This window comes from Thunnus maccoyii, chromosome 22, assembly GCF_910596095.1.
Source record: "Thunnus maccoyii chromosome 22, fThuMac1.1, whole genome shotgun sequence".
NCBI lineage: Eukaryota > Metazoa > Chordata > Actinopteri > Scombriformes > Scombridae > Thunnus > Thunnus maccoyii.
The window spans coordinates 8,192,824-8,205,615 of record NC_056554.1 but is presented as its reverse complement, the minus strand read 5'-3'; the positions used below and the strand labels follow the sequence as shown (position 1 = coordinate 8,205,615).

The window sequence follows — 12,792 nt, the reverse complement described above, 5'->3', positions numbered from 1 at the left end:
ATTCTACAAGCATTTAATAATTCAGCCTTAAAATTAAACCATCCATGTAAAGGGTAAATGTTTTCTTTCCGTCAGTTTCTTATCAGGTCTTTTTTTGTGTGTGTAATCAGGGCCGTAGCTGCCACTGAGGACGCAGGTTCATGTTCAGGCTATTGTTACATGTTATAATTTAAAGTTATACTGTACATAGTGGGTTGTCAAAGACAAGTAACAATATTTTCTAGACACAGATTTGATAAATTTGAAAGTTTAATTAGGAAATTTTCCCACTTGGTAGAGTAGAAAAAAGAGATTATATTTTATGAGTTTCATGAAAAGGAACTCCTTGATATGTATATGTAAAATTTTTACAGAATTGTCATGCTTCTTAAAAATGATTTACAGATGGAGGGGCAACTTTGACCAAAGACTTCAGTATACTTGTAAAATCTTGGACGACACTGACTGTAAATCAGTGTTACAGTGAAAGTAGGACTTTTTTAAAACTAGTGAAAATATCTGCCAGTGTAGTGAGAATATTTTCAACCTGTTTCCAGTGCAAAAATCAACTAGTTTTATTTCTAAAGTTAAGTTTCATTATTCTTGATCCTTGAGTCTTATTCTTTCTTTAAGATACAGACATTTATTTCCAGAAGATTCTAGTTGAATTCTTTTGGAAATAGTTTGAAATGTTCTCACTGCTCTGGCAGACTTTTTGCACAAGAAAATAAGGTTTTAGGACTCAAATAAAGACAGAAATGATTTGGAAAGCTGAGCTTTTGTAGTGGACAAATAAGCTTGAAAGAATTAAAGAAGTCCTTGTTTTTCCTGCTCAAATCTGACTGAATACAGTACTGATCCTCTAAAATTGTTTGGAGGGTTAAATTTTTGTCATTTCATAAAGCCATTTGTATCTGCAGTCTGCATTTCAGAGTCTGTGGCAAAAAAACCATACAGTGAAACAGCAGTGATGACTGCACAAAGATGCATCCAGGATCCAAAGATTAGTAAGTTAAACAAAATTAGTGTTTGCATCACATGCACCGGATCACCTCCAGCTACTGATAATTGACTGTGTTTTTATCATTTAGTGAGTTCATCGCATTAAATCTCTTTGCAAGACATTGATAGGTTCCTAAAGTAAAGTCATTTATTTATATAAATAGCCCAGTATCAGTGGGCTTTAGAGTCTATGTGGGTTTTGCAGGACCACAACTCTCCGGGAGGACAAGAAAAGGCTCATTGAAAAACCAAAAGCATTAAAGTAACCTCAGGAGAGGAAATTCAATTGGAGACCCCCCCGCCCCCTCCTTCTGATGACTGGAGTTGCTGATCCAGCAAATAAGACATTTATTCATTCACCCTGAAACCCAGATTCTCATGGAAACCCACCAAAAGTGAACAAAGCAAACCAATTTTGGGTCTTTGCAATGCTTTTAAAGAACTAAAACATATGGGGAGAGACGGGGACAGTCATCAGTGGTCAGATGTGGCAATGTCTGCCCTTTCTTACCATGTCACAGTAACTGCTGCAAAAAAATCCAACAAATAATCTGTAAGAAAGACTCTATTAAAAGGATTTCTTTACCCGCTGGAAGTTGGTTGCTAAGCTGACTTCCTCCGTTGAAGACAAGGAAGAGAAGAAGCAGAGCCAGGCGTTCCCCAGAATATACCCATCATGTGCCACACACACAGTTGACCCAAACCCACAATATCTTCTGACCCGACCCTGCCCTTCCTCCTGCAGCCACAAATGGAAAACCCAGGCACACTAAGTGTGTGTGTGTATGTGTGTTTATATGTGTGTGTGTGACAGAGAGAGAGAGTTCTTAAATTCAATTTAGTGTATTTTTTCAATTGTAGTGTGTTTCAATTGGCAGTCGAGGCCTAGAATATTATTTTTTCTGTGATTTTGTGTGCGTTCATGCCTTTATGTGACTATGTGTGTGTGTGCGTCTCCATGCATGCATGTATGAGGTACAGCTGTGTGTGTTCTTACTATTGTGGCAGTCCGTTGATGGAAAACTTATCTAGTTTTCCTCTGTGTCACAGCGGTCCCCCTAAAGGTTTCAACCAGAGAGGGAGGAGGGGCAGGGTGGAGGGACACAGAGATGGTTACACACTCCAGGAGAAAGACGAAGAGAGGATTTTTATTTTCATTTTTTGTATGATTTTCAAAAGACTGTTTACAAAGAGAAAAAAGGGGGACCTGTAGGAAAGGTAAAAAAAAAAAAAAAGAGAGATTCACACACTCTCAGCTCTCTAATTGTGGGTGTGTCCACAGCTACTGTATAAGTGCCTTCGCTCTTACCTGTGTTACTTATATCCCAGCACGAGGCTCAGAACAGACACACTCATACACACCTGTCAGTCGACACACCTGCTCTACACTCATCCAGGCTCGACAAGCTGCGCTCTCCACTCTACGACTCCAGGTAAGACTGAGCTCCTTTTTACACCTGACTTTAAAATAGGCTCAACTGTTGGTGGGATAGACTTTTAAATCCTTTGATTTACAATTTAGAGAGACACAATCTTTCCTATAGATTATAGAAGAACAGTCTTGTACAAGCCAGACTACACTGAAAGTGTGGTAAATTTGGGGAAAATACCCCTTTAAACCTTTTTATATCTACTAATATTTCAGACTTTGCAAGTCTGTAGGCTTTTGCATGTATTCTTATTAGCTGCCACACTCCTATTTTTATATCAATATATGAGATGTAAATGTGTCAATTGCACATTTTTAGAACATTTACTTCTTTTTGTTAAGTTTTGCAGTGTGTGGAGAGGGTTTTTAGTGTTGAGGGTTTCATTTTAAAACGCCTCACAATTATTGCATCAAGCACTAGTGCTAAACATTATTATTCCAATGACATCTTAATTCAAAACATACTGGAAGACAAAGACAAGACAATATGTGTCTCTTTTGAGTCTTTGGCATTTTGGGGATTTATTTTACTGTACATACAGTAGATAATGATTACAGGAAGACTGCATTCTATTAGCGTTGCTTAATACTGACTTAAATTAGGAATTTCAAGTTCTTGTGGTTGCAAAAAGCCAGATTGCACTCATGCAAATACGGGCAGTTGAAGCAGCCTCTATGTAACAGCAATTGCAAAGTTTCACTGCTTAAACTATTCAAAACAAAATGGTCTAATGTGATTTCAAGGTCAGTCAGAAACTACAGACCTGAATTGTTCATATGTTTTTAATTTAAGAGGACATTTTAATGTAATTTATATTGAAGCATTCTGAGCTTTCTTGCTGAATGTGTACATATTCACAAATGACAAGTTATGTAAACAATAGTACCTTTTCCCCAAGGGTTTAGGAAAGTTTTTTAGGTCTATTTTGAGCATTTTTGTCAATATTGAATTACTGACACTGGCTCAAATTACAGCATCTTGGGCATTCTCACTTAACCTTCTTCTGCAGAAACTTTCTGATACTGATAGATGGTGTTTGTGTTCAGGAAAGATCGGAAACTAAACGATTATAGGTTTCTGAGTGTGTCTATTCTGTATGCTGTATTGGTGGTCTTGTGTTTCCCAACCAGACTGAACACCAGCCCTCCCACCTTCACCTCCCATAGCAATTTGTAGCATATTACAACCCATTTTCCTCAAAGACAAACCAAACCTTCAGGCGTGGAAACCCCACACAAGAGGAAAAAGCCGGGCATTTCCCCCTTTCCGACCAGCTGACACAGGGTTAATTGCCACACACACACACAGTCTTGACCCGTTAATTTGGTCGTACCGGCAGCGTTAATGACGTCCCCAGGGCCGCTCCGCCATCATCACAGCCAGAGATTCCCAACGCTCCAGTTAGAGGGAAACGGAGCTGGAAAGAGCTGCCATAGTAGAGGGCAAGGGTCAGGAACATGAAATTCCCAGGAAAACATGACTTTATTGTTTACACACGTGTTGGAGCGTGTGTGTGTGTGTGAAGGGGGGCATGAGCACATGTGTACACAGACCCTCACTCAGGATCAAGCATGCATGTATGACACATGTAAAACATATATTCAAAGTCAGGACTTTCATTGATGTACAGTATCTGATAATGTATTTGCTGTCATGTGTGCAGCCTACGTGTGCGTCTAGTCGGTAAAGTTGTGTACGTGTGTCAGCAGGTAGCTGTTAAATGAGGCAGACTGAAAAGATTAAGAGAGTATTGTTTTTATTCACATTAGCTGTTCCTCAGCTGAGTGACACACAGGCAGATGTGCAGGATGGGAAATCACCTTGGTAGATGAAGGAGGGAGCTCAGGGCAACGCTTTGATTTGAGGAGAAAGCTCAGAAGAAGAAGATCACCTCAGGTTGTGTGGTCACTCAATCATGGTTTCTGCTGTTTCTTCAGCTCAGGAAACCACGTTAAGATGTGTCTAAAGAAGCGCTTGTTCCCAACCTTTTTATGTACAGCATGTCTGTGAGCGTGGAGCAGTTCAACCAGAGATGTTTCTTTTTTAGATTGTTTCATGTTTCGTGTGGTCTAAAGAGGTAAAACTCTCTAGTATTTCACAAGAAAAAAACAAAGATTTGAGAAAAGTCAGAAAAATAAACATCAACTGAAGCAGAAATACAACTCCCCCCCTCCTCCAATATTTTTAATGATTTCAATCGACGATGTTACGTACTATTTTGTATGATTTTTGTAAAAGTTGGAACTATTTTTTAAAAACTTGATGCTGGGGTCTTACATACTTTACCATTCTGTTTAGATCCTCCAGACTGCCATCCAGATGTCGCTGTGCATGACCTCACATCTCTGCCTGCTGGTCCTACCAGTGATGTCACTGATGCTGCTCTTCTCTCCAATTGGTTGGAGCTACGAGAACCTCACCCCTGGGTGTCACCTATATCGTGAGTTTTACACGTTTTACACATTTGTTGGCATATCTTCATGATGAAATCTGAGGAAGAGAATCTATAAGCTTCCTTTTTGGGGGGTTTATGGGAAATGTGGTCTTGAGAACAGTAGAGTCAGCAGTTCCTCTAGTTGAATATTGTAGATGAAGGTATCACAATAACTTAAATATTGATGTACTGATATTTTCAAACACACCTTCATGCTCGCTCATCCGTCTGTCCTCTCCTTCCTCCTCCTCCAGCCTTCAACGTGACCATCCGCAGTGACCGCCGTGGCACGTGTAAAGGCACCCACCTGGTCCACGCCTGCGTCGGCTATTGCGAGTCTAGCGCCTTCCCGTCCAGATACTCTGTACTGGTGGCCTCCAACTTTACCCACAACATCACCTCCGCTTCACGATGCTGCACCATCAGCAAGGACGCCAAGGTGAGGGGGGAGGAGATCTGGGTGATAATGGGAGATGTACTTCAACATTGTATCGTTTTTGACCATTGGCTTGTCTTCTCTCAGGTCAAAGTTCGCCTGGACTGCCCTCAAGGTCGTCACCATGACGAAATAGAGATCCTGACAGCGAGGGCGTGTCGTTGCGACATGTGCCGCAAGTCCCGCTACTGATACACCAAGACAGTATGCTGCATATCAAATGAACAACAAGATAACAACCAAATTACAGTTTAGTCAGTCCAGCGGTACAAACTTTGGTAAATAACTGAAATATGAGAGGGCAGGTTTTATTTTCAATGACGCATCAGTAACTATCTTTTTTCTATCTACAGTTTGTTGATTTGCTCTGAATGTTGAAGAAAATACACTTTAACTTATTTAAGTAAAACATGAATTGGCCTTCCACCATGTTACTGTGAAAATCAGGCTTTCCTTCATCAGTTTTCTGAGAACAAAAGGAAAAATTTCAGTTGAAATCAATTCGAGCAGTAAAAACTGCACTGATCAGTCACTCGGTTCTGTAATATTGAAATGGCCATTTTGGACTTTTGTATACGTGTTAAGATGCACTGTTTGTATGTGTGAGTGTGTCTGTGTGTTTGTGCAAGGGAGGCTTTTTAGGAAATTTGACTGGGACACATTTGTGTTTCTGTCACACTCACCACACATAAACTGAACCTTTTTTTATATATTTTTGCTTTTAGGTTTGGCAAACACTTGACTTATTACGCAGCTAGAAATGAAATTAGCCATGTTTCCCTTCATACTGAGTAAGTTTTAAAAAAGTGTAAGAGACTCCAGCATTGTAATCAATCAAACTGATTTCACCTCTCTTTCATATTTTGAAATACAGTACATTACACTGACAGTTAAGACAAGGGTGTTGGTTTACAGGTCGTCACTTAATTCACTTATATTAAACAAAAAAAGTCAAACAATTGTCAACTTAACAACAACAATAACCACTAAACACAGACAAGAGACTAAAGAATGTACAAAATTTATTTATATTTATGAATTTGAACTTAAGGACATTTTGTAAATAATATCTATTGATGAAACCAAAGAATGTTTGAGATGTCAATGAAATGAAAACAGAGAGACTGCACTGTATAATTTGTGATGAAACTGTATGTCAATAAATTTCTATTCTGCAAATGTAAATTGATTTGAGTGATTTCTTGATTTTTGTTCTTTCTTTACACACAAACAAACACACACACGCACACTGTGTTAACCACATCCCGCAGTCTTAATCAGCAGATGTAGTTTCTTCAGATAACTGAGCAAACTTTAACTGATGAAGGACTTAAGATGTAGTTTAAAGCCCAGCAAAAGGGCAAAAGGCTAGTAAGTGCCCCTTGAGTATTTTTTTTAAGACATTAAAGTTAAAATACTTTAAAAAATAGTTTTAAAATACTACTTCCAAGGTCAAGGTGTTCTTCTTTCTCCTAGTGTGTTGTCATTCAGCAAACAGGTAAAAAAAAAAAAGTCTCATCTAAAGATTTAAGTAATTTAGATTTTTAAAATGACCAATAACAAAAAAGTAATAATAATGAATTGGGTCCAGCTGTCTAGCATTGTGAAGATATCAGTAATTACTGTTTTACAATCTGTGGAGAACAGATGCAGCCAAATACTAAATAAGAGCTTCAGGCAATATTTTCTTTATTTTTTCTACATATAATGCAAACATGCCTGTTTTCAGATACACTGTTCTGAAATTCTGCATAGTTAACATAATGTACTGTAAGGAATAAGGAATCACAGAGCTCTCATTTTGAAGTCAAATGCTTTCTCTGTTCATTTCTTTCTCCTTTCTTACATACAGACATACATCACTACACACACATGGTCTTCAATCTACAGAAACTTGATTGAACTTGATTGAATCTGTGTTTGGATGTATTGTTGGGTTACTAAATGTCAAATTCCTGATAATATTGATTGAGTATGTTTCTTTTAACTATATTTCAGGACATTTTCTGTTATTAGATGGGCTATATACAAACCATCTCCAGAATTTAGCCAATGCTCTCACACTCTGACCTGGAAAAAGTAATTCACGCACTTATTTTCTCTAGACTTGACTACTATAACTCTCTCCTCTCTGGCATAAACCAAGAGTCACTCTCTCACCTCTCACCAACTAATTCAGAACGCAGCAGCTGGGCTTCTTACTGGTTTTAACAGACAACATCACATCACCTCAATCCTGGCTTCTCTCCATTGGCTCCCTGTTTGATTCAGAGTTGATTTTAAGATCTGCTGATCACTTTTAAAGCAGGTCTGGGTCTGACCCAAGCTACATAACAGAAATGTTGACCCCATATGAGCCAGTTGGGAGCGTTAGATCCTCAGGTGGGGCCTTTCTGCTGTTTCAAAGTCAAGGCTTAAATCTAAAGGTGACTTTTGCCATCAGGGCCTCTCAGCTGTGGAACGACCTGCCTGAGGAGATAAGGCTCGCAGAATCAGTGACTTCTTTTAAATCACTTCTTAAAACCCATTTTTATAGACCAGCTTTTATGTGATGTTGTCTTTTTATTGTTTTCATTCTTTTCATTTGTATTTATTTATATATTTGATGTTTTTTATTGTCTTTTATCTCTTTCACCGTATTTATCTTTCATCATCCCTCCGTCTTCTCTCTACTGTGTTTTTGTGTTCTTTTGTCTTCTTGTTTAAACTTCATCTTAACTTTACCTTAATTTTGTCTTGCTTTTGTTTGACCTCACTGTTTGGCTTTCTGTTGTTATATTGCTGAGAATCCTGCTTTTGCTTTGTCTCTCAAAGCACTTTGTAAACTCTTTTCAAACACTTTTAAAGGTGCTACATAATTACATTTATTATTATACCACTTTCTAACATTTCTTGCTAGAGAAAGTCAGAAAGTCACACACAGTCAAATATCTTGATTCCATCATTTTAATCTGTGTCATTCATATCATGTGTTGACAACATTGTTTTCTGAAAGTGGCGTCCTGCCCCTCAGAAGGTCTCACACTCGGTGTCCTGCGTGGAGCAGACGGCACAGTGGCAGTGCAGAGCCATGGGATAGTGGTAGAGAGAGGAAATGTTGGGCTGGCAGCCCGGCAGGCGGGCGGTCATGTGACGGGTACGACTGTACGTACACACACGGTGTTGTCGGTGGATGTAGGGAGGATCCGGCACAGGTTTCTGCAAGGTTCACACACACAAACATACACGTTATTTTTACAGGCTTTACCAACAAAGTATCTATGTTCAAAGGTCGATTAACAGAAGACGTGGAGGTGGTTGTGGTTCTCGCTGTGAGATAACCTCATTCTTATTATTAAAGTGAGAAGTAAACCTTTTCATTCTTTTAACTCAACACACAGATAAATATGTTGGTGTTTCAATTGTAGAAATAGTTGTATTTAATGTATTTTACATTAATCTCAACAGTTTATGGTTTGTTATTTTATTAATTAGCTTTAGGTACCTACTGTAACCCCTGTAAAACTTTAATTTTTACATTTCAGTTTTTGTACAAATTGAACAAAGAAGACATGTGAATTAGTGAGCTTTAGTGATGCTAACCCTAACCCTTTATTTTTAGCTTTGGACAGAGCTAGCTAGTTGTTTCCCCGTGTTTCCAGTCTTTATGCTAAGCTAAGCTAAGCTATCCAGCTCCTGGCTCCTGCTACATATTTACGATATAGAAATATTCTCGAATGCAACAGTACAAAATAGCATTTCTAAAGAAAAATATTCTGTACTGTCTTCCTTGTTCTAACTTGTATTTTGAGCACAGTTTTGGTCTCAGTGAGCTCACAGCGGTTGATGACACACACTCAGTACAACAACCTAGCGGGATGACATGTGATGACACGTTACTGTGAAACTGCAGCGTGAAGAGCTGATATTGTTCAACATTAGTCAGAGATCTTTACAATATAAAATATTTGCTACAGTTGCTTTGCATTTGTCCACATTTTGTGATTATGTGTTGATTACATTTGTCATTCTTGACCATGGAAATAATAGTTCAACTTAAGGTCCTCTTACAAGCTTTTTCTGAGCTTTCAGTTGCATCTTACCATCCATGGAAAGAAGTCCATGAGATGCAATTTGAAAGCTCCAGAAAAGTTTAGAAAGTGGACCTTGAGTTGAGATTTGTTTTGTCAAATCAGCAAACTCGATTCACTAAAGAAGACTGATATACACAAAATGGTAGTTCGTAATCGTAAGTTAAGGTCCACTTCTTGGTTTTTTCTGAGCTTTCAATTGCATCTTACTGTTTTCCATAGATGGAAGTCTATGAGATGCAATGGAAGGATCCAGAAAAAGCTAATAAGTGGACCTTAAGTTAGGATTTTTGTTGTTAGACTAGCAAACACCATCAACCTGAGGAATACAGTGAAATTGCAATATGTTTCTTTTACTATGTGACAGCTCCGTTGTTGCAAATTCAGAGCTTTTGACCTCCTGAACTTTTTCACTTGGGGGTCAAGGGGAATGTATGTGTGTGTGTGCATGTGTGAGCGTGAGCGATACCTCCCAGGTGTGACAGCGCCCCCAGCAGGCCTCCGTGGTGATACGCAATCCCTTGCAGCCAGGCTTCTGGGCCACAAAGGAGAACTCTCGCACCGCACAGCCTCGGAAACTGTGGAGCGTGCTGGTCGTCACAGCAACACACACCACGGCTGCCCGGGCAACCAAGAGGAGTAGGAATGAGAGGGACAAGGGGTGCAGATGCATGCTGGGAATGATGGGTAGAGGAAGAAATAAAAAGAGTTAAGTGAACTAAGTTTGAAGGAGGGAATGATATTCTAGTTTTTATATCCATTATTCATCAGCTACAAGTGACCTACCAGGGTCTGATACAGTTCACCTTAAAGGAAAAATGCCTTTTTTTCATGTTTATATTATTAGTGAAGAAACATTGTATTGATTTAAAAAATAATTAATGTTTTCATGAGTTGTATGTCTTGTGCTCCTCCCCTCCCTGTCATTTGTCATGTCATTTTAAAATTAAAATAAAAGTTATTTTGTTCCTGAGTTTTTATAATCAGAACAGACTAAAATATTCAGTTTGGCATCTTGTGTAAAATTGATAATAAAAGGTTTAATTGCCAATATTTTACATCTTCAGGGGAAGCTCTTTACTGACTTGCCAGAGCAGCATATACTGTGACAGCCAGCATGACTCCCCCTGGTGTTTATTACAGTGATGGCAGCCAAAAGTACTGATACACTGTAAAAAAATATATTTATTTTAAAGGGTCATTGATAATCCAAAAATGAGCCTTCAAAACAAAAACAAAAATGCATTTCAATGCCATTTAAGTGAAAAAATCTGACAGTGGACTGACACTTAATTTCAGCTGCATGAAAAGCATTTTTTCTCTTCTTGTCTGAGTCAGAATCGAGAGTCATTTCCTAAATACTTGTATTTTTAAGCAAAACACTTAAACTGCACTGAAATAACTGGAATCAGCTCAACTCAGCCAGACTGTAGAACGTTTCACTTGTTTTAAGAGATATAGCACTGGAATGAAAATACTTTCCACACTAACATTACACTATGTTCCCTTATGTGTACAAAGACTTCATATAGGCTATGAAACTACACTAACCGTGGCGTAAAATAGCCTACCTACTTATAATTATGTACATTTTTTAACCCTAAAGCAGTTCAAAGTCTCTTAGAAATGAATGATTAGTAAAGTTTTAATGCTATATACCTGTACTATATTACTTAATGAATGTTAAAAACACATCTCACCTTCTGAGTTGAGGGTCTTGCAGAGATTTGAGCTGCTGGAGTCCTGTGTGTCTCTGCTCGCACAACAACCAGTGAATGGAACCAATCTGTCTTTGTTGTTGTTTTTAGAAGGCCATTAGGGCGGACGGACACTCTGACATCATAGCAATTACAATGAAATACCATTAGAGACCCCAAGCCAGAAATAATGGAGACTCCCTGGAAAATACTGTTGCTTGTCTATGTTTTGTTAACCTCAGCCTGTATCTCTGTGTGTGTGTGAGCCAGTGTGTGTTCAGTTCTTTATCCAACTTTGTTCAGTGATGTGAAGAGTGTCAGTACTCAGCTTGACACCTACTCTGACTATGTGATTGTTGGTAATATGCAGAAAGAATTGTAATTTTAAACTTTTAACCCACAGAAATGGGTAAAAGCTACATTTCTATGACTTTAACAAGAAATGACAGACTTTACAAACTGTGCTGTTTCAGATTTTTGGATGTCATTTTGCTACTGTTTCAGATAGCCTTTGGTTTCCATTCATCTGTACAATGCAGACTTTGCAAATTGAATCTCAACACAACAATATTAATGACAAAACATTACGCTGATGGATTGAGATGGATTCCACTGTGATGGATTACATTACAATGTTGCTACATACAGGCCTACATCTGCTGGATGTGTAAATAAGCAACAGTTTGCTAAAACACTTCACCAGTTCATATTATAAGTTTAAAAGGTGATAATGTGTCAGTGTTAAGTGTGCAGCTTGTTTCTGCTGCCCTCAAGTGCCCCCCCCCCCAAAAAGAAAAAATCAGTTAATGCAGCTTTATGGGGCTAAAACATACAAAAACAGTGCCAAAGTCTTCTAAAACATGAATATTAAAATATCAAAGCTGCATTAATTAATCATTTACATGACTTGGAGGCAGCAGAACAGGCTGAAAACACAACACTGACATATCACTTTATAACGCTATTATGGTGAACACGTTAGCAAACATTTGATTATTTACACATTCAGCAGAGATGGAGCAACATCACCCTTCATTTCGAATTGTTTTTCTGGCCCTTTAGCTACCAATTGCTCCACTATGTTCACCAGCTAGTCGCTAAGCTGCCAGGTAGCATATTTATCAGAGCTTTTCCACTAAAACAGCTGCTGAGTGGAGTTTGCAGGCTGAAAAACTGAAACAATCAGCTAAAGGACACTGAAGGACAGCTCTGTAAAAGCTTAATCTAACAGCAGAGTGAAAGGACAATTCTTTGAGGATTTGAGCAACATCTTTCACATTGCAAATAGTCATTTGATCCATTCTTTATATAAAAATATTGATTAGCGCAGCTTTAAGTAATGCAAATCATGCCTGTAGATGAAAGGATGTAGATATCTGACCCAGGAGACAAGAAGGTGACACAAGAAACAGCGCAGACTCCCAAAGTGTTTTCTCAAAGTGAAGTTTCATTTTTAGCACATAGGTTTTTTTTCTCCATTCTACACCCCCCTGTAATGTTACGTACAGTAGTAAGCCTCTCTACATTCAAACCCCCCACCGCTGTGTTGGTCCCCAAAATATACATCATCTTCTTCTTCTTCTGCATCGTCTTAATCATCTTCTCTAAGGTTTTTCTTCAACACAACAAACACAGACCATTGGGCAGACAGTGCAAATCTAGAAATTCAGTGAAATTGCTACGTAATGCGGTTGTAGGTTTCGGTAACATTATATTCTCATTCTGTTACTGTTGCTCTGACTTA

The 12,792-nt window shown here is 38.5% G+C and overlaps 2 protein-coding genes across 4 annotated transcripts; one reads left to right on the top strand and one right to left on the bottom strand.

Annotated features, from left to right (window-relative positions):
* Nucleotides 1-2,233: 2,233 nt before the first annotated feature.
* Nucleotides 2,234-6,425, top strand: gpha2 (glycoprotein hormone subunit alpha 2). 2 transcript variants are annotated; one of them, XM_042401151.1, is made up of 4 exons: nucleotides 2,234-2,414; nucleotides 4,719-4,851; nucleotides 5,100-5,284; nucleotides 5,369-6,425. In XM_042401151.1, exons 2-4 carry the CDS (start codon nucleotides 4,731-4,733, stop codon nucleotides 5,471-5,473), a joined length of 411 nt encoding a protein of 136 aa, XP_042257085.1. In that variant the 5' UTR covers nucleotides 2,234-2,414; nucleotides 4,719-4,730; the 3' UTR covers nucleotides 5,474-6,425. The 2 variants fall into 2 exon arrangements, with proteins under 2 accessions (XP_042257085.1, XP_042257086.1); XM_042401152.1 differs by having other exon boundaries at nucleotides 4,710-4,851.
* Nucleotides 6,426-8,024: 1,599 nt separating this feature from the next.
* Nucleotides 8,025-11,452, bottom strand: LOC121889300 (glycoprotein hormone beta-5-like). 2 transcript variants are annotated; one of them, XM_042401154.1, is made up of 3 exons: nucleotides 11,052-11,452; nucleotides 9,821-10,025; nucleotides 8,025-8,479 (listed from the first exon to the last, which is right to left on the bottom strand). In XM_042401154.1, exons 2-3 carry the CDS (start codon nucleotides 10,022-10,024, stop codon nucleotides 8,291-8,293), a joined length of 393 nt encoding a protein of 130 aa, XP_042257088.1. In that variant the 5' UTR covers nucleotide 10,025; nucleotides 11,052-11,452; the 3' UTR covers nucleotides 8,025-8,290. The 2 variants fall into 2 exon arrangements, with proteins under 2 accessions (XP_042257088.1, XP_042257089.1); XM_042401155.1 differs by lacking the exon at nucleotides 11,052-11,452 and having other exon boundaries at nucleotides 9,821-10,139.
* Nucleotides 11,453-12,792: the final 1,340 nt, after the last annotated feature.